At 32.2% G+C, this 24,493-nt stretch overlaps 1 protein-coding gene across 1 annotated transcript; it reads left to right on the top strand.

The window, feature by feature from the left end:
- Positions 1 to 14,153: 14,153 nt before the first annotated feature.
- Positions 14,154 to 20,655, top strand: LOTGIDRAFT_52745 (hypothetical protein; the record flags this gene model as incomplete). Its single annotated transcript, XM_009046863.1, has 13 exons — positions 14,154 to 14,451; positions 14,935 to 15,092; positions 15,792 to 15,893; positions 16,158 to 16,268; positions 16,745 to 16,942; positions 17,449 to 17,546; positions 17,816 to 17,891; positions 18,150 to 18,224; positions 18,498 to 18,592; positions 19,093 to 19,249; positions 19,728 to 19,895; positions 20,134 to 20,255; positions 20,511 to 20,655. Coding segments are annotated over 13 exons (1,803 nt in total), but the record flags the coding sequence as incomplete, so codon positions are not given.
- Between the last annotated feature and the right edge of the window lie 3,838 nt (positions 20,656 to 24,493).

The following is a 24,493-nucleotide window of genomic DNA, read 5'->3' as shown; positions in this document are numbered from 1 at the left end:
TGTGTTGGCCTACATTCTGCATTTCTGCGTATCCTTTAGGTCCGATTCCGACTGAGACTCGTATATAATATAATGAATAGGACTTGCATAATTTATTTGATTTGGGGGATCCACAATTTGACAAGGTCAAGGTGAAAAGCAACTACAAATCATAAAATGGAATAGACACTGAATTAAATTTTGCTTTGTGGTTTGCATGATGGTCCGTTAGCGCCAAATTTGCAAGATAGAGTAATGTAAACGAGAAAGTAGTAAATTGGCTTCCACTTTCAAAAACAGTCTGTATTTGCCCCTAATTACAAACCTATATACGACACTTCACGGGATAAATATAAGTGTATGTTATTTTTCAAACTTGATAAGATTTTGATAAATAGGACCCTTCACAATCGAATAGTAGCTACATAAAGCCAATTCAACCTTCAAAATGACAATAGAGTAAATACTTAATTATAGCATTCCAACCAACATAACAACACCGCATTTACACATACTATCAGTAAAGAATGAAAACAAACAACGGTAAAAGGAGGGCCCTTGTATTACACCTATTTTACTCCACGTGTGAGAACATTTAGAACACTTATTCATTTGCTTATCATAGCTTTATTGTAGATGTTGTTTTTCTCAAATAGTTTTCTTGTGACATCGAATTAGATCCGAATTTACCAAAATAACTATCCCAAATGTAGATAAAGCCGAAACAAAGAATACCAAAGTCTCAAAGCCAGTCGGAAAATCCATGAACAGGAAAAAATCGCGTGAAAAAACAATCGGTAAACAACATCCAGGAAATGAACTAAATAAAAGTGGACCTCACAAGAGAGGTAGTATCAGGTGTTCCAGAAAGAGTGGGCATACTCTGTCTCGTGCACGACACCCGCCAATATCTAGATAATCAGTTTTAAAGGGTAATGAGACCGATCGAAATTGAATATTCCAGGAATAATATTAGTCAAAAATTAGCAAATGGTGGTCTACACCCAACCTAAACTAAAACATCCGTCAACAACTTTGACAGACTACAATTCTACGTTTACGGTGCTGAGTGCAATTACAACCAAAAGGCAGAGTTTTTGCACTTTCATTCTATTGATCGGTATAAAATCGTATTCAAGATACGTGATGCGTTCCCAAAGGATTTCAAAGAATAAGGAATCGGGCACGGGCGTTCTATTGCCCTAGATTACGATATTTTCAAGATAGCTGAAATATAACCTCAAGCAAACCAAAGAATTGGTAACACAGAAAATCATAAAATTCCTGCAGTTAAATGTATTTCTACATTTGGTACTGATTTGTATACTCGAGTACATAGTGAAGGTTTTAAGAGATCTAGTATAAATGCATGTTATGTTTGGAGTAGTATACCGTTTTACTGAAGACCACACATTGTTAAGCTTCAAGGGATATTTCCCTTTAAATCTTTGATTTGTAGAAAGTATGGAGTCGATCCACGACGTTGTAAACGTTTAGGAAGATTCGAAGCCTTTGAAATCGACTGAACTGTCATCACGCCTGTTAAATCATAGACATGCCAAGCATCTGATTTCATTAGCCCTAATTGGGCTAGACGGGCAACGCAATTCATTGTGACGCCATGTGTGTGTAATGAGGGAAATTCTTCCAGGACAGCAGTTAAAGCCTACTGATTTCATAGGGAAGATAGGGGTAGATAAATTCTGTCACATTCTGCTTTGCATATATCATTAGATGATTACATCCCTTTAATCGTTCTATAAATAGATCAGATAATGAGGCTACTGCACTTAAACTTCAATTATTTATGAATCATTAAAGTTAAACATAGATCTTTATAATAACTATATGTATATCTCCTTTCACCTATAGTAGTTTTATTACTGAGACTTCCTGGTCGAAAAAGATGATACGACAAAAATTTACGTCTTATTGTTCTGCATCGTTTTGGACAAATAAACAAAAGGCGGTGCAGAGCTAATTAGCAAATAATACGAGAGGGCAATTTAGCACACTTTTTGTTCATTGAAAAAGTAGATTTGCTATTGTTCACGCTCACTGTTCAAACGTAAAACTCCATTCGTGTTACTGTCTGTTACTGCTGATAAAACCATCTTTAAAACGTTCACCTGTTCAAGGCTCTATATTTAGAAATGTTTCTAGCATAGTTAAATATTTCTAAAGTCAAAGCTGTTAAAATTTGGAGTGTCGATCCAGGACCGAGCATCGAACACAATGGGTGCATTCCCCGAAACTATATATTTTCTTAGCTTCAATCGGTTCGACCCTATGGCACTTAGCAGCCTAATATGACAAAGCAAAATGAAGGGAAAGGGTGTTAATTCATTTTTATTCAAAAAATTACACGTATAACCGTATTTGGTTATAAAAAATAACGTTAGAGTAAATGAGTAATTTTTTTATCACAGTTTTGGGCGCATAATGTTTACTAAGTTAGATAGAGTTCAACATTCATTGAAACCAGTTTGACTATCCTAGAATGACTGCATCTTGTTAAGATGATAAGATACTGCCAGCTTCTCTCTGAATGACTCATCATTGATAACGTTAAGATGTCTGAAAGTCGGTGAGTGAAATTTGCCGTACTGCCAAATCATACAATGAAAATAAAATATCATGCTATATGTTCAGGGGGCTTAATGCTGACTTCAAAATAAGACGTGTCACAGGCCCGAGGGGGGGTATGGCCCGATGGCTACTATGTATGTCATTCCTTTCTGCACCTTTTCTAACTGTCAAGGGATGAGTCTATAGCATATAGACCCTTGTCAAAATGATAAGACGCCTTTTCCATGTCAAGATCTCAGATGTACAACAGGGAAAAACAGTGTTGAAAAATCCGTAGGTATATCTTGACCTGTGCCGGGCCTGAATCTTGACCAGTCATGTTAGCAAGCGAGTGCTCAGCTCGTTGAGCTATCGCAGCAACCGTCAAATAATACGTAAACCAAATCACACTGAGTCTATATCGAACGTTAATGAACATAATACAGTGCACATATGAAGCTGACTAAGTGAGTCACATTATTTGATCGATTTTGATTATAAGATATTATCTGAACTTACGTAGACATATCGATTAATTTCTCATGTTTGTATAAGTATGTGAAAATACTCTCTGTTTTCCATGTGTACTGTTTAAAGGGTGGTGGCAAATCGGCATATAATCCTAGCCTATATCATTTGAAACCTTAGATTCAACCTAAATAGTTTAAATATTTGATTTTAACGCTTTCTATTCTCGCAACCTTCGTTTATGAACTTATCCATTCCAAGATATCGATATAACATTTGTATTTCAACATTTCATCATTGTTCATTCATAGATTCATTCATTCATTCATTCTTTATTAGACTTTTCGTTCAGTCTTGTCTTTTAATCTTAAAAACTACCGCAAAGTAAGAACGACAACGATTAAAAAAATTCAAGGTTTCAAAACAAAAGTTTCATTAAAAAAAACGCATGAAAATTAAAGATAAAAGCACGTTCATACAGTTATATACTTTTTTATTTCTCTTGTTCTTTTTTCACATGTCTACTTGGCAAAAGTATACCATGCATATAATAATCAAAAATTCTTACTACCAATTGACTTCATTCATTTATTTTGTTCCTTCTTTCATTCACACAATCTTTCATTCATCCATAATAAAATAATCACATTAATGCACTTACCCATTTTGATTTCTCGAAATTCTCCTTAAAACTTAAAAGTTATTTATTCAGTTCACGTAAACCACACAAAAACCAAAACTAAACAAAATCTAGGATATCTAATTCTAGCCAGATGTTTAGAACTTTGTAATAAATACTGTTAAATTCCAGTAAGTGAAAACTTAATGCAATTTTCAGACCTAGCGTATATCAGTGATATTCACTTCTTAAAGGTATGGTCTATTGAAGGTATTGCCAAGTTTTCTCACTGGCCTAAAGCTTTTCTAATAGCCCATGGCGTATTTTTACCTATATTAGTCTCGCTCAACTAGTCTATCCAGTGATTTTGTGGTCGACTTTGTTATCCAGTCTTTATTTCTCATACGATATTTACTCTATATAATGTCAAACGAAGTTTTCGTTCACAAATAGAATACCGTTGTTAAAAACCATTGAATCTTCTAGAAATTTACTATAAACGTGATAAAGTCCTAGTATGTCTTTTGAATACTGAAAAAAAATTCAAATCCCTTACTGTATAAACTGTCTCTACAGGAAATTGTTAATTGTACATTAATACAGACGAATGTAAACTTAGCTTCTTTGTTTTGAATGCAGTTTTGAATAGCTATATATGATCTTGTTAAAAAAAATAACAGTTGAGCGAATAGAGGTATAAGTGTGGATTAAAGGCAAAGGGTCCACTGTGAATCTGTTACAATCAACATGTATAGACAAATGAACAGACTGTCAATAATGGCGATCAGACTGGTTTTAATTTTATAAAGAAAAGCAATTGCGATATTTCAGTCAATGGTGCAAATATGTAAATTTAAATTCTCCCAGATACCACCAGTTGCTATACTATCACTCGTGGAAAGATTCAGTTGCTCTCAGATATTGACAGTCGCAAGATCGAGCTGAGCCCTCCTTTGGACACCTAAATGAATATCCCATCAATTAACCGGAAACCATAAACGGCACCAGTGATAAGAGAACAATAAAAGATTGAACTTGGTCTGAACAGGGTGTTGAATAGGCAGTTAAGTGTAAACACACGATAAAGATCAATGCATATCCCAAATGCATACACGTTAGGATTCACAACGGACCACCTCTAAATATAGACTACGAATCTCTTATTATAGAAAAAGTTTAATGAGAAACGCAAAAAGTCTGGTATATTATATCTACACTGATATTAGATTGACCAGTCGTATATGCTCAATTAAATATATTAATGAGATTCCTTGAGACTTGAGATACTAGTTCTTGAGAAAATATGTTTAGTATTAACACAAACGTTAAACACTATACCAGCTGTTATACTCCCAATTTGGATGAATATGTCTATTCCCCGAAATCTGCCTGTTCAAGTTATCTTGATATTTCAACGAGCAATTTGAGTGATAAATTCGATAAAAAGCAGAAGGACAAATATGTATCCACCTGTATGCTTTGCTAATTGATATAGATGCCAATTTCAGCTATCCAACAACCCACATCTTATTTTAGAATAAAGACTAAATGTGCGGTTCGTCTACAATGAGAGCATACCGTAAGTGACGAAAAGCTTAAAAGCAGCATTGAGACGCAGATATCGATGAAGACGTCATTGATCAGTGTTGAGCTCAGGATAATGGTTTTAGTAGAACTTAACACGTTGTCCACTTTCGGTTGCACGTTTTACACAAATGTAGACGAACGGTATATCGGATTGGCATTCAGAAAAGTGATGCAGATAGCCAAAAATAAGCAATTTCACTTGAAAAAGTTAAAGTAATGACGATTAGAACACTTTAAGATTACTACTTACGTTTTTCACCAAAAATTTCCTTCAAAAAAGGGTAAATTCATCAAAACGTGAAACTGTAACACCCAACTGTTTATTATCACTACTGTACCAAATACAATATGACAATAAAATATTCAACAACAAAAACAGTTATTTGCACTGATGACCTTCAGGCCTTTCAACTATCTACAAGTCAACTGTCAAATAATATAATTGCATTGTTATAAAGATAACGCACAGGAAATCTCTATACGATATTTTGATTTTCGATAAGCCTTAAAGGGATTGTGAAAACGTTTTCTTAAATTGTTTATGCCTAACGGGGACACGGATAGAATCAATTTGCAACATTTCAATTTTCAATCAGACGTATTTGGTTCCTTCAATTCTACTAAAACTTAGTCAAACTAGGCGATTTATGTGATAAAGATAAAATGCTTAGTTTAAGTGGAATTGTAGGAACTACACACGTCGGATTTAAAATTCGAATGGTGCAAATTGATGCTATCTGTGTACTCGATACACATGAAATTTTTAGAAAAACCTCTCTACAACACCTTTAATGTGGCCGGATATAGTAACTATAATGATAGGTTCTAATCCTTTGCAGTGGTGGCGCCAGTGAGGTTACAAGAGTATTTTATTCGTTTTTGACCCCAAAATATGAATCAGAATTCATCAAATCAATTCAATTTTCGAAAATTTTCTTTTGAGACACTTTCAGACGCTCTGTGAAAGGTTTGCGACTATGACGACTCCACAGAGTTGCAACCTATTGAATTTCAGCCTCGATAGTTGTCCCCATTTTGTCAGTCTGTCCCCTATTTGAACCCCCAGTCTCGAGAGGCTGGCACTGCTACTGATCCCTGTTTTTTTAAGGCACACTAAAGATTAAATATCGAAAAAATTCCATGTAACACAGAACATCTGAAATGTCGAATACTGTATTCCTGTTTTGTGAGTATTCACCGTGAGGCACCGAATGCTGACATTTCCAAAATCATATAAATGTCAAACAGACCTTGTAAATCGGTATTTCAATCGGCATGTCCTCATAGTTGATAGTGACCAATTAGATGCAGCATTTGGCTAAGTTGTGTGAATATCGTTCTAAGATACAACCCCTTTCATGACATTTAAAATGGGTGTATATTTTAATATATAATTTCAATTGCACACTTACGACTTCAAAATAATAGTGTTAGAGAGGCGTGAGAAAAGTGAAATGTCAACATGAAAAGTTAAAATATTGCATTGTTTTAGTTTGTAATATTTATTGAATATTTCTGCTTTCTTTTCACACCCTTGTGAAGAGGTTTCTGAACTTTAGATGTGTATCGTGGACACAGATAGCGTCGACTACTACCAATCCAATTTTCAGTCAGTTACTGTGTTTCTTGCAATTCCAGTAAAACTGGTCGTTTTATGATGTCACTATAGCAAGGTCCAATATAAATTCCTTTTAACGGACCCTGCGATAGTGACGTCTGTTACAGACGTCTGATTGAAAGTTGAAATGGTGCAAATCGATGTTATCAGTCTCCCCGATACACATTAAAAGTTTAGAAAATCTCTTTATAATACCTTTAACTTTCTTCATGTCACCCGATGAAAAGGGTACTGCACACAAAAGTCCGAATATGACACATATTCCGGATTTGTTTATACTAATCGTCTGCAACTTGTGTCGTCAAAAATTAATTTTTCCTGTCCAAAGTGCAGAGCGATTATGAATGTAGTATTTTAATAATACTACAATGTAATCTTAGTATGCATAATGGAGAGATAATCGAGAGAAAAATACGTCACTGCAGATATTAAATGAGTTCGATCATTGACCCTCTCGCGACCTGCAAAACCCGAATAATGTTCCATGACGATTTCAGTTTTGATGATCAAGCCTACAACTCATTCAATCCCAAGCCATGTAATTTTTACAAAGTTTATTCGCGACTTTCATGGAATTCTGTCAAACAGCAACTTGCGCACAATTATGAAACCAAATATCACATTTAGTCTTATATCTCCAAAACTAAACACATTCAAAATCTAGTCGTTTAGAACATTGAAAAGGAATGAAATACAAATTTCACATGAAAATTTCAAGTTCAAAATGAACATTTTTTTGCAGAAAATTGGTGATTTTTTCCTACTTAGATACGAGTATTTCCGAACAAACCGTGACTCTTGTACCTCGAATGTGCCGACTGACTAGACCAATTATTGCCAATCAATGTTAATCCGGATGAATTCTAACTCAGTTCTTGAGAGCAAAGCGCCGATTGGTTGGGAAATTTTTAATCCAATTAAAAACCAATAGACAGAAAGTCAAGGATAGGTTAGGTTCAAGGTTTCAAAAAAGAGTAAATAGACCGAGGGAGGGAACTAAAGTGGGATTAAGACAGACAGAGGTCGGAATACGTAGTATAAGTATAGGAAACGTAGAAGGTCGAAAGACAATAACTAGTGATCAAAGGATGTAACACAAGTCAAATACCAGGGGGCGAAAGACGAAACTTGAGCAAGAAAATGCCAGAGATATAATATGTTATATATTCGATATCGGAATAGAAATGAAAGACATTACAAAATGAGGGAAATATAGCAGGATCGACAGAATTTCGGAAAACGTCGAAAGACGTTGGGAAACTTAGTAGGGGAGAACGGCAAATCTAGAGACCGAGACCGAAAGACGGAAAAATCTTGAAGAGGTCGACGACGTACCAAACCATCATACACGTTTCAAGCTCCAGCAGAAGCAACCATTACAGTCTGTAAGTCTGAATTCATACACCAAGTGTTCTTGTAAGGAGAGTAGGTTAACTAAATAAATCTTATTATTGACCTAAACATAGTGTTTATTTGAATTACTATTTCCCTGTTTTATCAAATAAATACTAAGTCTGTCAACAGTAACAGTTAAAACAGGTGTACCAACTGCTGATATTGACCTAATGTTGGTATTCAAAGGGATGTAATCATCTAATTTCTGGCTTTAATATCCTATAAACCTATAAACTTTTATCAACAAAACACCTGTTCTACAATAAAAGATGAATCAGTCGTTTTATTATTAAAAACTACCCCATTCTACAATAAGAAGCGAGGACGTCTTAACCAGGCAGTACGAGAAAAAACTGTTTCTAACTTCTAAAGAAACTGAATAGTGTTATAAGATAGAATTCTGATAGAGGCAAACTATGCTTTGTTATAAGATATAACTCTGAGAGAAACAAAACAACCTTTATTCTAACTTTGTTATAAGATATAACTCTGGTATAAACTTTATTCATTGTTAGATAGAACTCTGGAGGAAACAAACTAACCTTAGTTATCAGTTTGAGTGAAACAAAATACCCTTCTGCTAAAAGATACAACTCTGAGAGAAACAAGCTAACCTAGTTATAAGATATAAGTTTGAGTGAAACAAAATAAACTCCGCTATAAGATACAACTCTGAGAGAAACAAGCTAACTTAGTTATAAGATATAAGTTTGAGTGAAACAAAATAACCTCTGCTATAAGAAACAACTCTGAGAGAAACAAACTAACCTTAGTTATGAGATAACTCTGAAAGAAAACAAACTAACCTCAGTTGTAAGATAACCCTGAAAGAAAACAAACTTACCTCAGTTGTAAGATAACTCTGAAAGAAAACAAGCTAACCTCAGTTGTAAGATAACCCTGAAAGAAGACAAGCTAACCTCAACTGTAAGATAACTCTGAAAGAAAACAAGCTAACCTCAGTTGTAAGATAACTCTGAAAGAAAACAAACTAACCTCAGTTGTAAGATAACTCTGAAAGAAAACAAGCTAACCTCAGTTGTAAGATAACTCTGAAAGAAAACAAACTAACCCCAGTTGTAAGATAACTCTGAAAGAAAACAAGCTAACCTCAGTTGTAAGATAACTCTGAAAAAAAAAAAACTAACCTCAATTGTAAGATAACTCTGAAAGAAAAAAAGCTAAACTCAGTTGTAAGATAACTATGAAAGAAAACAAGCCAACCTCAGTTGTTAGATAACTCTGAAAGAAAACAAGCTAACTTCAGTAGTAAGATAACTCTGAAAGAAAAGCTAACCTCAGTTGTAAGAAAACTCCGAAAGAAAACAAACTAACCTCAGTTATAAGATAACTCTAAAAGAAAACAAACTAACCTGTTATAAGATAAAACTCTGAGGTGTTATTTGATATATCAGTTCAGAGGGGTTTATCTCTTGCGAAACAAACATTTCCTTCCCCTAAAGAGAATAAGATAAGTATTCGATCAGGTACCATAAAATCTTCTGAAAAACAACATTTCTGATTCCCAGTCATTGTTTTTAACAGTCCTCTGAATCACATCACTGCATCACAAATCCACACGTTTTTTTAACGTTATCTCCGATTCCTAATACTAAACGCTTATGCTATAGACAAGTTTATTTGTAATTTCTATCAGTTGTTCTTATATAATATATAAACCAGATGCCAAGAATGTGTTGTTAAAATGAAGTAGAGTGCATTATAACAATTAAATTATCACCAAGAAAACAATTTACTCAGTCTAGAGTTATTCTTAGTAGAGAATTTCTATAGAATTTCTATGGCGTATAGTTGAAATTACATTACTCGTAATTGCTAAATTTCTCAGTGATGTTAAGTCGGAATCAGTCATGACAAAAAAAAAAGAATACATGTACATATCTATACCATATAAGGGAACTGATTCCCGATTCCTTTCTTAAGGAAAGACGAGTCCAACGTCGGAATATCCATTTTGAAAAGCACTATATCAGTTTGGAAAGCAATTATTTTGACAACATTTTATCAATTTATTGATCAATTGTTTTATGTTTAAATGTAAAACAAGCCTACCTTGAAATGAAATAATATAAGTATCCGTATTCGTCTAATTTCAAATGAGATGATAATTGAAAGTGAATCATATTATATTATATATGACTTGATAGATGAATAATGATAAAGTGAACGTGATAAAATGTCAGATTTCAACTTTAAATCTATACAATAGAGTCTAGATTTCTCTTGTTTCACATCTTGTAGCTATATACAGTTGATTAAAGAGACAGATGCGCCATTTTTTTTTACCAATTGTACCTTAGTCTCAGAAAAGGGATTTGTTGTAAACTATGCCGAGTCGTCTTTTCTTGAGACACTGCCATATATAGAGAAATAATCTATAGAAACAGCGGTTATCGTACATTTCTAGTACTCCTGAAGACTAAAATCACGGTTCCTCTCAACGTTATTTCTTGGAATAAAGTTCAGTTTATCCCAGAGTTATATCTTTTAACAAAGGTTGGTTTGTTTCTCTCAGAGTTATATCTTATAACTAAGGTTTACGTCCGAGGGGCGTGGGGGCGAAATACCTGAGGTCGCCCGAATTTGTGTCGTCACATACCGTAGGCCTATAAATGAATTAAAACTAACATATTGTCTATAAATGACCTATATCATGTATTTAATCTGTTGGCCTACTGTTACAAACAACGGCCTATCGTCTACGTTTGGGGACCTGCAACAGATTAAGCTTTACGGAAACTGCCGAGGATTACCGAATGCTTCTTTTACAGAAAGTATTACCGAATGCTTCTTTTACAGAAAGTCTTATTTAAAGGCTTAGTGACACGAAAATGTCGGGTGATGGAAATATAATTATATTCATAATCTAATGCATTGGAAATGAAATGAATGGAGTTTTACGTCCTACTTTTCTGCACTATGTGTGTTAACGAAGACGGGTCCAATTAAATAGAGTCCGAACTATAGCAATAACAACTCACCGAAAGTAAAAATGCTATTTATTGCATCGATGATTGCACCAGCCAAAATAAATGCTTCTTTAATGACATGAAACATAATGTTTTGCCAAGGGAAATATCAAATTTTCTGTCGGTATTCGAAAATTCGAAAATCTCCTACATGTATGTGTAAAATAGTAGCCTACCTATTGACAAAATAGATAATAATGTTATAATATTCAACAATTGATATCAACTGCAACTTGGCCTCACTGATAAACTTGTAGATTTAATACTAATTACTTTACATCATATCCTGATAATTACAATAGATTATATAATCATCAATGATCAGATACCGACAGAAAACTTGATATTTCCCTTGGCAAAACATTATGTTTCATGTCATTAAAGAAGCATTCAGTTTCGTTGGTCCAATCATCGATGCAATAAATGGCTTTTAAAATGAAATGAAACAAGCGAAACTTGTAGAAAAATGAAAAAAGAAAAGTAATAATCAGTCAAAAATATTGTTTTCATCAACGAGTTACTTTATGTAGCTTAACAAGCGTTTAGACAGGGTTAAAAAAGTTGACCTGACTCGTAATAAATCACGAATAGGAATTTTAGGTTGTAACATTGCGGTTAAATAATGTTACGAAAGCACAGACACAGGCATGCAGGCTTAACCTCTAGTGAGAGAATATTGGTGATATTGTTTAAGCATATTGCAGATTGGATAGCAGACTTCACACGAGTACAAAAATGTTGTGTGTCGAGCCTTTCAAATACTGGGGGATGATATTAATGGAAAAATTATTTCGAATTTCGGTGTATCAAAAAATGTTTTCGAATTTCGGTGTATTGTATCAAAATCAAAATATTATTTTAAGATTATTATATTTATAAGCCTTCTGTTATAAGTAGAGTAGACCAACGGATATTGCATATTTCATCATTAATAAATTTCTTCTGATATTTTTATCATCAAAGATCGCCAAAATGATTAATACACGAGTGTGAATGTCTTTTAACAGATCATTATATTCAGTTGCACGGTGTTTGGCAGCAAATAAAAACGTTAGTGAATTCAACGTATTTATTGTAAATTCTTATCACTTGATAACAGCCGAGCTAAAATATTATACAAAACGCATGTTTTTCTCCCAATGACCTACACCACAATTATTATTGGCAGACGATACAATGAAACCTAACCGATAATAGCAGAAACAAGATACATCCCGTGGTATATCAGTATTTTACTGTTATATACTTAATTTTACTGTGATATACCCTCTGTAATGCTCTATAAAGATTATCTACATTTCCTTTCTAAATATCAAAGCTCACTTACCTAGAAAGTAGGAAATATACGTTAATATCGCCTATTTCAGGTATTCCACGTATAACAGATGTACGCCGTAGATTTCTCTTTGATATTGATTATCTCTGTATGACTAGTCTGTCTATTTTTAGTAACAGTACCAGTCTATAGTATTTTCCTGCAAATAGTCTCGAATATTCCAGACTTTGGGGCGATTTTTTTCATTCAATAAGCTTAATAATATGTTCTATTGAATAGCTGTAGGTATTAATTATCCAATTTCGAATTCAAAGTTTAAATCTCGGCATATCGAGCGACATTAGGCCTATGTAGGCCTGTTCTAAAAAAAATACCACCCGATATTGATTTAGGAAAAATGTGTCTTCTGATTCTATTAGGAATAATTAAATTCATTAATGAATAAAAATAAAATGTTCTTGTCTGCCACACATCAGAAAATATTCAAGTGAATTGTAATGCAGCCATTTCATCAAATAACCGAAGTAGCCGATACAAATTTTTCGTAGTCTGGCAGATTGTCTCTATAGCGAGTTACCTCCCATTCAAAATAATTTCAATAAAGATCTATTTGTGGTCCGAGTTTATTGAATGATTACCCCCCTTTGAATGAGAACACTCTAAACCAATCGAAATGCGCAATTTCGAATGGAGGCGATTTGAATCGTTTAGAAAATTTCTCTGAACTGTTTGTTTACGTTTTTGATGAAAATTGAATGAAGTTTCTTTAGTAAGATTATGAACTAAGTTAAATAAGGTTTGTATCAATACGTTTAACTGAATGAAATGTCTCTCACCAAAGGAATCACTGTCGTGTCAAAACTCTTGCTTGATTGGCAAATTCTTTGGTAGGCCTAACCTTACCAAAAAAGGTTTGACGATTTTTATGAATAAGTACTTTTTAAAAATATCCCAAATTTTGGCTTTCAGTTTCTTTTCAAACTATGAACAAGACAGGCCTCTTTTTCACAGTCACTTCTGAGTTCTGTTTACCTATGCCATGCACAATCAAAAAAAAAATTAAAAATCAAAATATTTTACTAGATCTAGTATCAATATGGGGTTTAGCCTAACCTAGTGACTTGTTCACAGTTTGGTGCAAGGTACAGTCAGTTTGGTGCAAGGTACTGGTGAAAAGTTGAACAAGGTCCAGCTGCCTTTCTTTACCAAAATTTTTCTGCATTTATGGGAGTTTACAGTCTTGATGTGCTTAATGACCCCTTGGCAGGAATTATCACCTTGTTTATTGAATTTTTGGACTTCTCAAACAGAAGTGACAACGAAAAAGCAAAAACAGCCCTGACCAGTTCAACACAGCTAAATATCTGTTACTTTTTATCAAGGCATTTTAAGATTCAAAACTGAAAGTAGAATTTACTTTTTTAAGGCTATTGTTCATATTGTCATACAACTAATAGGTAGAATTTGATCTAAGCCAAATGCCAAGACACTGTACTGAGGTATTATAACAACATACTAGTAAGCTTACTCATTTGACTTGAAATCATTGATATGACTTATCTTCCTTTCCAGATCATGACATTATCAGCAGCAAGTACAGGTAAAACACCTGGACGTGTGCGTCTACAAGACCAAGATGATAAATCAACATCCAGTAATGTTAAAGTTGTAGTAAGAATTCGACCAGAAAATAAAAGTGAACATGATGGATCATCTAGAATTGTGGTCAAGACAATGAATGAACATGTTCTGGCTTTTGATCCTTCAGAGGAACATCTTCATACACCTGGTTATAAGAAATCATTTACAAGAGATATAAGAAAGAAAGCTAGAAAAGATTTGAAGTTTGCCTTTGACTATGTGTTTGGTCCACATACATCCAATCAAACTGTTTATGAGCATACAACTAAAACTATTTTAGATGGCTTTTTGAATGGCTACAATTGCTCAGGTAATCTTAAGCTTAGGTTTTAAACGTATGAAAACTGTTGATCAATGGATTAAGCTCCTTAGTCTTCTAATAATTTGCATTATCAGGTGACAGAGCTCAATCTTGTGACGCAGTGCTTATCAGGTTAGGTCAAAAGGTTAATTTGTAGAACGTTCACGAAGACTGTTGTTAGATCCGAACTGAAGTGGATATTAAAAAAAAGAGCAAAAAAAAACAGAACAAAAATTTTATATAATTTAAATTAGACTGTTAAAAAATCTTATGAAAACTTTGCTAAAGGGTGGAATTTCACAATGATGAATATTTTTATAAGACTTGCAAAGGAAATTTACTTAAAAGACCCCAATTTCTCCAAATATTTTACCATAAATTAATCCTTGCACATATTAGCAGAAGATATCTTGATTTGCATATAAGCTTATAAATATATAGTAGTATAATCTTACAGAGGCTAGGGTCCCATTTATTTCTGTTATATTTCAGTGTTTGCCTATGGTGCAACTGGAGCTGGTAAAACTCATACTATGTTAGGTAGTGCTGATAGACCTGGTGTTATGTTTTTAACTATGATAGATCTATATGATAGAATAGAAGCTCTCAAAGAGGAAAAATCTATTGAAGTAGCTGTTTCATATTTAGAGGTAAATTTGTCTTACCTTGATATCTTTAATTGCTAGTTTGTAATAGCTTAAAGAGATTGTAAAGAGATTTTCTAATTGTTTTATGTGTATCGGGTTGTACCATTCCAATTTTCATTCCGATGTCTGTGGTTCTTGCAATTCCACTAAAACTAACGCATTTTATGACCTTACTAGAGGGGGAACTGCATAGATATCAATAGTAGCTCACCTTTAGTGCAGAATGAAAATTGGAATGGTGCACATTGAAGCTTTTAGCGTCCCCGATACACATACAAAATTTAGAAAGCTCTTTACAAGCCCTTTAAGCTTAAGTTTATATAAGATATAGTATTAGAAATGGAATTATAATCTATTTATTTGGAATAAAGTGGGAAAGTACAGTAGGCAATGGACATATAAAGTCATAGCTGCTCGAAGACAATCATAAAGTTTTCACGACTTCTCTTTCCTTTGTTGTTACCTGATTTGTTGGTACCAGGTACGGTAATCTTATATAATTCACCATTTAAATAGTAAAAGTTTTTTTGCAGTGTTAGTTATAGACATTAAAATGCTGACTGTTAGGCAGAAAAATACAATTTGATAATTCATTTTTTTTTTTTTTTCAATATCATAAGCTTATGGATATTATGAACTATTTATCTTACATGAGATAATTTGCGTCATTATTTTATCTACGTTGATGATTGTATGTTATAGGTGTATAATGAACAAATTAAAGATCTATTATTACCAAAAGGTATGTTACCAATCAGAGAAGACACTAATGGTGTGATTGTATCAGGACTCTCTTTACATAAGGTAAATCATGTCGAATTATCTGTTCTTCTATATGTCATTTTTCATGTTAAAGATCTCTTGAGAGCTACTGCTACTTTGGCAAAATTTCACTTATTGCACACTGCATGGTGTTCCTTATGTTTATTCTGTCAGATGGGAGGATGCAAATTGGCAGGATATGAATTTTTTACTGCACATTTGCTTAAGCTTATATCTGGGTACAAAGGTTACTTATTTTTCACAACTTAATTCATGTTCCCCTATCAATATTGATCTTTATTTCAGCCTAAAACAGCTGAAGAATTATTATATATGTTACAATATGGTAATGAAAATAGATCTCAACATCCAACTGATGCTAATGCTGAATCTTCTAGATCACATGCTGTCTTTCAGGTAAACTATCATGATACTGAATTCTAACCAGTTTGAAATACTTGGTTTTCAGTTAATTTAGGTTAAAATTCTTTTTTTTTTTGCATACTAAATGATGCAATCAAAAGTCATAATGGTGCAGATATTAAATTCCATTACATATACTTCTTAAAGCTCCCCTTTGTTTCTGAATTGCAAGAGCGAAACAATCGATTATCGTCGCTAGTTTGTCATCGATAATCAATCACAATTTGGTAATCGATACCCAGCCCTACATATAACTGCCTGATTATTGCAATGGTGCAAATCAATACTTTTAGTTTCACCTGTACACATAAAAAGTTCAAACTCCTTTCCAATTCCATTAAGATATTGATATAAATTTCATATGAAATCATTATAAATGCAATAAAAGACAATAGTCAAATAGTGGATATAGATATACTTTTCTTTTTTTCTTCAATATTGCTCAAATTAGATGTATAATATAATTGTAGGTATATGTAAGACAGAAAGATAGAACAGCTAATGTATCAGCTGAAGTAAAAGTAGCTAAGATGTGTTTGGTTGATTTAGCAGGATCAGAAAGAGCTACAGCTACAGCTAATCGTGGAGTTAGATTTCGTGAAGGAGCCAACATAAACCGATCCTTATTGGCTTTAGGCAATGTTATTAATGCTTTAGCAGAAAATAAGGTTTGTCTTTCTACTTGTAAAAACATTATGGTAGTGATTAATGAGTCCGTTGTTTATATGCCCATTCCATAACCAGGGATCTGCTTTATTTTTGAATAATTCCACTAAAAATGAAAAATATTTCTATATAGGAAATAGCTTCCAAAGTATCTTAAAATAGTAAAATCTCCATTATCTTGTACCCTACATTGGAGCCTGGGTCACCCCTTGACCTCAGCTGATTATTTCCATTTCCTCTATTATTTTTTTTCCTTTTTTCCCTGCATAACAATATTGGTTGTCTGGCATGGTGGCAAATTGAACTTATCAGACATTTTTCCTCTACTTTTCTTCATTTTGATAAAAATCAATTTGTTTATAGCAAGATGTTGAATGACAGTAGATAATGACAAATATTTTTTTTGTGTTTCTATGTTTCAGTTCTTTTTTTTTTGGGTACTATAAACCTTTTTTTAGAATTTTTTCAAATTCTAATAAAATCTTCAATCGTTTTATTCTCTTTCTAGAGTAAAGGTCATATACCATATCGTGATAGTAAATTAACAAGGTTATTAAAAGATTCACTAGGTGGTAATTGTAGAACTGTTATGATAGCTGCTGTTAGGTAAGTCTTAATATTCAGTCTGATACTAATTAGTAATTATTATCCAATCAGATTACTTTGTTTCTTAAAATCTAGATTTTTACCTTACTTTAGTTTTCAAAAAAAGTCTCCTGATTGTTGGAATTGCAATTCAAATTTAATTTTTTTTTCTGTATAGTATAGTCTTAAACTCTTATGCAGTGACAGTCCCCATATTAGACAAAAACTTGATGAATTGTAAATTTGTCTGCATCAAGAAATGTATATTTTTGTTATTTTCTGTGTTTTAGTCCTTCAAGTAAAACATATGATGATACATATAACACTCTAAAATATGCTGATAGAGCTAAAAATATTAAAGCAACAGTAAGTAAATCCTGCCATGATACAATAAGTTTTGCGATACAAGTGATATGGTGTAATTGGAAAAAATTAAACACTTTATCTTAAAAGTTTCGATATTATATTAATTTATAACTTTAGTTGATATTGACCTCTGTTAGTTAAAAAGCAAAGTGAAAAAACATCTATTTAGAGCTCAGAGGATATCTAATCAAGCAAGAGATCTACGTCAAATTTTGTTGGAACTAATTTACTTAAGGCTATATGTGATATTTATTTCAGTTAAAGAAGAATATTTTGAATGTAGATTTCCATATAAGTAGATATGGTCAAATTGTTGAAGATTTGAGAAAAGAGGTAAGTGACAGTAAAAATCCATCTGGTCTTTAAACGTTCATGCATTTAACACTAGCAGCGGTTCTACAGCCGACATGATTATACCTGAGCAACCAGTCCTTACTAATTGGTGTCATATAACTTTGATGTCATACTAGTACCCTTTAAGCTGTAATTACTTGGATCTCAGGGTATATGAGGTTTTATTTTATTCACAGTTTGAGAAATATTTTTGAATAGATTTAAATGAAAAGTTTTATTTTTAAACTTAATGTTCTGTAAATTTTATTGTAGATTATAGAATTAAAAGGCAAACTAACAGATTATGAAGAAGGTAAAATATTATCTGGTGGAGCATCAAAACATTCTCAACATCAAGAAATTACAAGGTAGACACATATTTATTTTGTATTAGATAGTGATATAGTCTTATAAAAACAGTATGATATATAGATCAAGCTCAATTTTGTTTCATATTTTTAACATTTTGTTTAATGGGAACTTAATTCATTTTACCAATTTACTGGGAATATTTTGAAATATTTATTTCATGGTTATATTGAACCGTTTGAAATACAGGTAATAGTGAAAAAAAATGTGAAAATCTGACTGCTTTTGAATTTTTTTTTAAACATATGAAGATGATAAAACAAGGATTTTTTCTTATGTACTGAAAAATTTAAATTCACAAAAAAAACAAAAACCCAATGAGAGAGATGATTTAGTCAAATTTCCTGTTTTGATGAATCCAGTATGCATTCGTATTGAAGATTGTACAGTGTACTCTGAATTCCTACATCCGAGTACCAAAACTCTTGTCAATTCAATTCGACATATTTTTTTGGTCTTGCTGAATTAAGTACCTGTATTTGATTATATTTATTTGTAGATTACAAGATGTATTACACAATGTATTTAGCAGTAGATCTGGTATAAGAAAAGATATACTAGATCAAGAAAGTTGTAAAAGAGATATATTATGGAAGATCTATAAAAAAGAAAAGATCAAATCTAGATTGGATATTTTAGAACCTCAAAATACCCAGGTATAGTCAAATTTATACTTAATATTTGCAATTGATGACCTTACCTGTTCTTGATAGCAGAATCGGTAAGGGTGTTGAAAACGTTTTAGATATTGTCATGTGCTTGATTATTTCAAACTAATGGTGGTCGTTGGTTCTAATTTTGATTGACATGTGAAAGTCTGGTCTTCATCATTCCTGTCAAGCCAGCTGTAAATGGGTAGGGATAATCCAGGTAAGATTCAATGCCAAGGATCGTTAAAAACCTGAGTTGTTATACCGTTATTTGTAAAAAGTCATTATCACCTGCATTTTTAAATTTTTAATAAATTGTGATCAATTATAACTACACCTGAAATGTAATGTTCTTATTTTTTAGATAATTGAACTGGATGTCAGATTTGCATTCTAAAAGGTGATACAGTCAGCTTTAAATTAAAGTAGACAGCTACACCTCTTTACTGTAATCACATTATGATGTAATTTCGATATATTTTAGGTAACAGACAAATTAACACGAACAGTTCATAAGAATCAGAATAAATTAGATCGTGTGTTAAAACAGATAGATATAGCTAATAATAAATATCTAGAAAATACTGACTGGTTAGATAGAGTTCAAACAGAGATGAAACTTGCTGGTGGAGATTCCAAAATAATGCCAGAGGTAAAGTCAACATGATTGTAATTCTTTCTGAACCTGATTTATGAACCTGGAAACAGTACTGTTGTGTGATAAATTGAGGTATCGAGCTACCTGTGAAGTGGCTTTTACGAGTTGACAGTATAAAGAGCTATAGAGATCCATTTAAATTTTAACTAGTAACTCTTGTATATTATTACTCTCTATTATATTTAAGATTGTTTTTAAATATGTTTCATCTTGATGTTTTATTTTTTTGTAGCTATTAGAAATAAGTTTGAGAATGCATAATTTAGAAATAGAATTAGGTGATGCTCGACATCATTGTAAACATTTAAAGAAATTAGTTAAACATCAAGAAAAAGAGACAGAAACTAATGACAGGTAACGATGTTTAAAAGCGTTTTTTTTCACAGAACAATTTCTTTTTCACTCGGCAAATCAATCTGGTCCTTCATGAAACCCTTTCTTTTTGAAAGAAATAACCCCATTTGAATGGAACTATGATAGATAAATGGTAAGATTACAATAGATGAGAAGATGATAAATATAAGAACAAAAGTGTTATCTAATATTAATAAGATCGCAGTATAGATCTTTACTCCAAGATTTCAACACATATTTTTTATTATATTTCAGATTGATATCATTATTATTGAAAACAGTGAAGAAACAATATTTATTATTAAAAGGCCATAATATCATTACACCAGATATATTGAATGAGTATAATCAAATTAAAGAGGAGGTGGACCCACCTGAAGTACAGTGGGCTGATGAAACTATACAATCAGATAATACTGTAGAGAAATTTAATATTGCTGATATCTTTAATTTACCTGTTGTTAACAGTCTCTCTTTAAAAGGTATTTCAACTCTTTTAACTCTGGTCATATAAACAATATGGGCCTGAAAAGCCAAAATTAGGGCCCGGCCTATATCCTGCCGTCAGTGTACTGAACTATGGGAACCTTGTGCATCATGGGAGTTGATTTTGTGTTAGATGGTGATGAGAACATAGTCTCTTAAAGGCACTGGCTAAGGTCACAAAGTAAAGATTCTCCTTCTGTACCTTGCATGGTTACGGAAAGCAAATGGCGGCTGTAGGTTCAATTCTCGATCGGCGTGTGATGGTTCGATGATCTTGAATAAGTCATCTTCACTCAAAATTCCAGTTGACACAGCTGTAAATGGGTAAGGATAATCCGGGAAAGATCAATGTCAGCAGGTTTGGCCAAGGACCAGCTGGTAGAAAGGATCCTTAACTGGAACCTAATTTGCTATCCTTGTAATATATAATTTAATAAATAACTAATGATAAACCCTATAATATAAAATCTTTTAAGGCAATCAATGCCATGGTGACAATACCTCAGGACCATTCAGACAAAGGATTAGATGGAATGGCAGACCAGTTAATGTGAACCCCTGTCAAGTAACATAACATTGACATCATATTATAAGCTAAAACCTAGAGTTATGAATCAAAGTTATGGCTATTGTATAAGGAAATTTTATTTATTCCTATTGTTTATAATTTTTCAGGTTCCACACCAAGTAGAGTTAGAAATAAAAGAAGACTATCACAGAACATTCCAGTTACTATAGAAACCAATACTCAAACCAAAAAAGCAGGTAGATGATCTTCAAGCTTAAAACCATATATTTAGCTATTATAATTGATTGAACATTCGTCAAATTAACCTTTTGACCTAGTCTGCTTTAACCAATCAAATTGATGCCTTCTCCAGTGCTGGCGTTTTGTGACGTGATCAAAAGGTGCATTTTCAGGAGCAATAGTCCTAGTTTATCAGGTCTACTGAAAGTGAAAATAGAAAACATGCCTTTTCATTGGATGTTCGGAATTGACCCAATTAAATTTGATTGGTTTAAGCAAACATCATCAGGTTAGATCAAAAGGTTAATCTAATGAAATTGAACTGCTAAGATTGTCCTTATTATTTCAATTCATTCTTGAACATATCAATGAAAATAATACACTTAATTTAATTCTTGTTATTTCAGCATCTGTTTTAAAGAATTCACCAATAATGGCTCAAAGAGTTCCACGTATTAACATTGAGAATACCTCCAATTCTAATCATTCTATTCAGCTAGATAAACCTAATAGAAACTTACTTCGGGAAATGGAAAATTTACGCTCAGAAAACAAAGAAAATGTCTCAAAACCTCAGCGAGTGAAAAATGACAATGCTAAAAACATTCCTAAAGATGCATCATTACGACGTGCTGTACTTAGTGCTAATGCTTTCCAAAAAGACTCTTCAAACCATAAAGCAACATCTGACAGTGAAATGACTCAATTGAAAACTAAAGACAATGTCAAAATAAACCCAAAATGTGATCCAAAAGGACAAGCTAAAAGTAATTTAACTTCATTTGCAGCAAAAGAAGAACGTGTCATCAAACCCAAACATTCTTACGACATTTCACCCAATACTGTCGAGGATTGCATGACTCCTTATGCTGCACGTGAAGAACGACCAATCAAATCAAAAACTTCTTACGATGTCAGCTCATATCCTGAAGCTTCAGGACCCCTTACTCCATTTGCAGCTAAAGAGGAACGACCCATAAAATGTAGGAAAAATTACGATGAACTGTGTGGAAATTCTGAATCTTTGAATTCAACCTACACAAAACCGGTGACAAACAATGCCAATGATGGCGCCAAAATTGAAAATTCCAAGTCTCAGAGTTCTGACACTCAGTTATGTAATGATACAATAGTACTCTCTAGTCCAGTAGTGTTAAAAGATAATAAAATAAACACAGCTACAGTAGTTAAGACTGCACCTACAGTACATACTGAAACAGTCACTAAAACAGTACCTGAAGTTATTAGCTTACCTAATCAAGAATGTAAGAAAACTGTAGCTAGATCTATTGTTTTTGAAACAACTCCTCCCTCAGATAAAGGTAAGATTTTGTATCATTACAAGTGCACTTGACATATGAGCCTGTTTTTTTGGGGGTTTTTTTTTGGAGGGGGCAGATGTTGAAGGATGAACCAAGCTTAACCCTTACCCCATCTTCACAATGTCAAGCTTGTACGAACTAATAATAGTCACTATTCTTGTACCACCTAATGCAGGGATTGTATGCCAGCAAATGCAGCTAATCAGAGCTGTAAAGATGATGGGTTTTGTGTTCACAGACTTTCTGTCGAGGCCTCTGATTGGCCATACTAGCTAGCGTATAATCCAATTATTTCGCTTTATTCATAAACTTTCTTATACAAGAAAGGTGACTATTGATTGCAGTCAAGGTATAAGTACAAAGTTTGTAATGTCTTGACATTGTGAACATGCCCTTACCCTATCTCATTCCACACCTAATGAATGTGCACCATTGAAAACAGGGGACTTCTGTTTTGGTAACTAAGATTTAGTAAAAAAAATATAAAAATCTTTTCTTTTGCTAGAATCTCCCCATGTATAGTTTATGTGACTAGTCTAAGCATGTCTGATTAGTTGCTGTTTGTGTTGAGCCAAAAGTGAAGGCAGGATATGATGTTAAAGGGACAGTGCGCCATTTTGGGGAGTTGATTTTAGTCTTGAATATATGGAAATAGTCTTCAGAAGTACTTGAAAATCAGATAATTCCTTTCAAATACTTTCAAAACAAGGAATTTTACTCACTATTTCCATATATGTCTTTTCTATGTAGAGTATCTTAAAATGATCATCATTTTAACATTCAAACGCAGATAATTCTGGACACACATGGCTTTGAAGGCTCAAATTTCAAAGGTGACCTGTGAACACTATTACAGGTACTGATTGGCTTACCTAAAAAATTCACATTTTTGAGACTAAAGTATGATTGGTAAAATAAAATGGAGTATCTGTCCCTTTAATAAAACATGATAAAATAAAACTGAGCCTTGCTATATTATATTATTTTGTTATATTATATTATTTTGTCATATTATATTTTGTTTTGTTATATTATATTATTTTGTTTTGTTATATTATATTATTTTGTTATATTTTGTATTGTTATATTATATTTTGTTTTGTTATATTATATTATTTTGTTATATTATATTATTTTGCTATATTATATTATTTTGTTATATTATATTATTTTGTTATATTATATTATTTTATTTTGTTATATTATATTATTTTGTTATATTATATTATTTTGTTTTGTTATATTATTTTGTTTTGTTATATTATATTATTTTGTTATATTTTGTTTTGTTATATTATATTATTTTGTTATATTATATTATTTTGCTATATTATATTATTTTATTTTGTTATATTATATTATTTTGTTATATTATATTATTTTGCTATATTATATTATTTTATTTTGTTATATTATATTATTTTGTTTTGTTATATTATTTTGTTTTGTTGTATTATATTATTTTGTTATATTATATTATATTATTTTGTTATATTATATTATATTATTTTGTTATATTATATTTTGTTTTGTTATATTATATTTTGTTTTGTTATATTATATTATTTTGTTATATTATATTATTTTATTTTGTTATATTATTTTGCTCTATTATATTATTTTGTTATATTATATTATTTTGTTATATTATATTATTTTGTTATATTATTTTATTTTGTTAT

This window comes from Lottia gigantea (assembly GCF_000327385.1).
Source record: "Lottia gigantea unplaced genomic scaffold LOTGIsca_108, whole genome shotgun sequence".
In the NCBI taxonomy this organism is placed as follows: domain Eukaryota; kingdom Metazoa; phylum Mollusca; class Gastropoda; family Lottiidae; genus Lottia; species Lottia gigantea.
The sequence above is the reverse complement of the archived record's forward strand: the minus strand, read 5'-3'. Positions and strand labels throughout refer to the sequence as shown.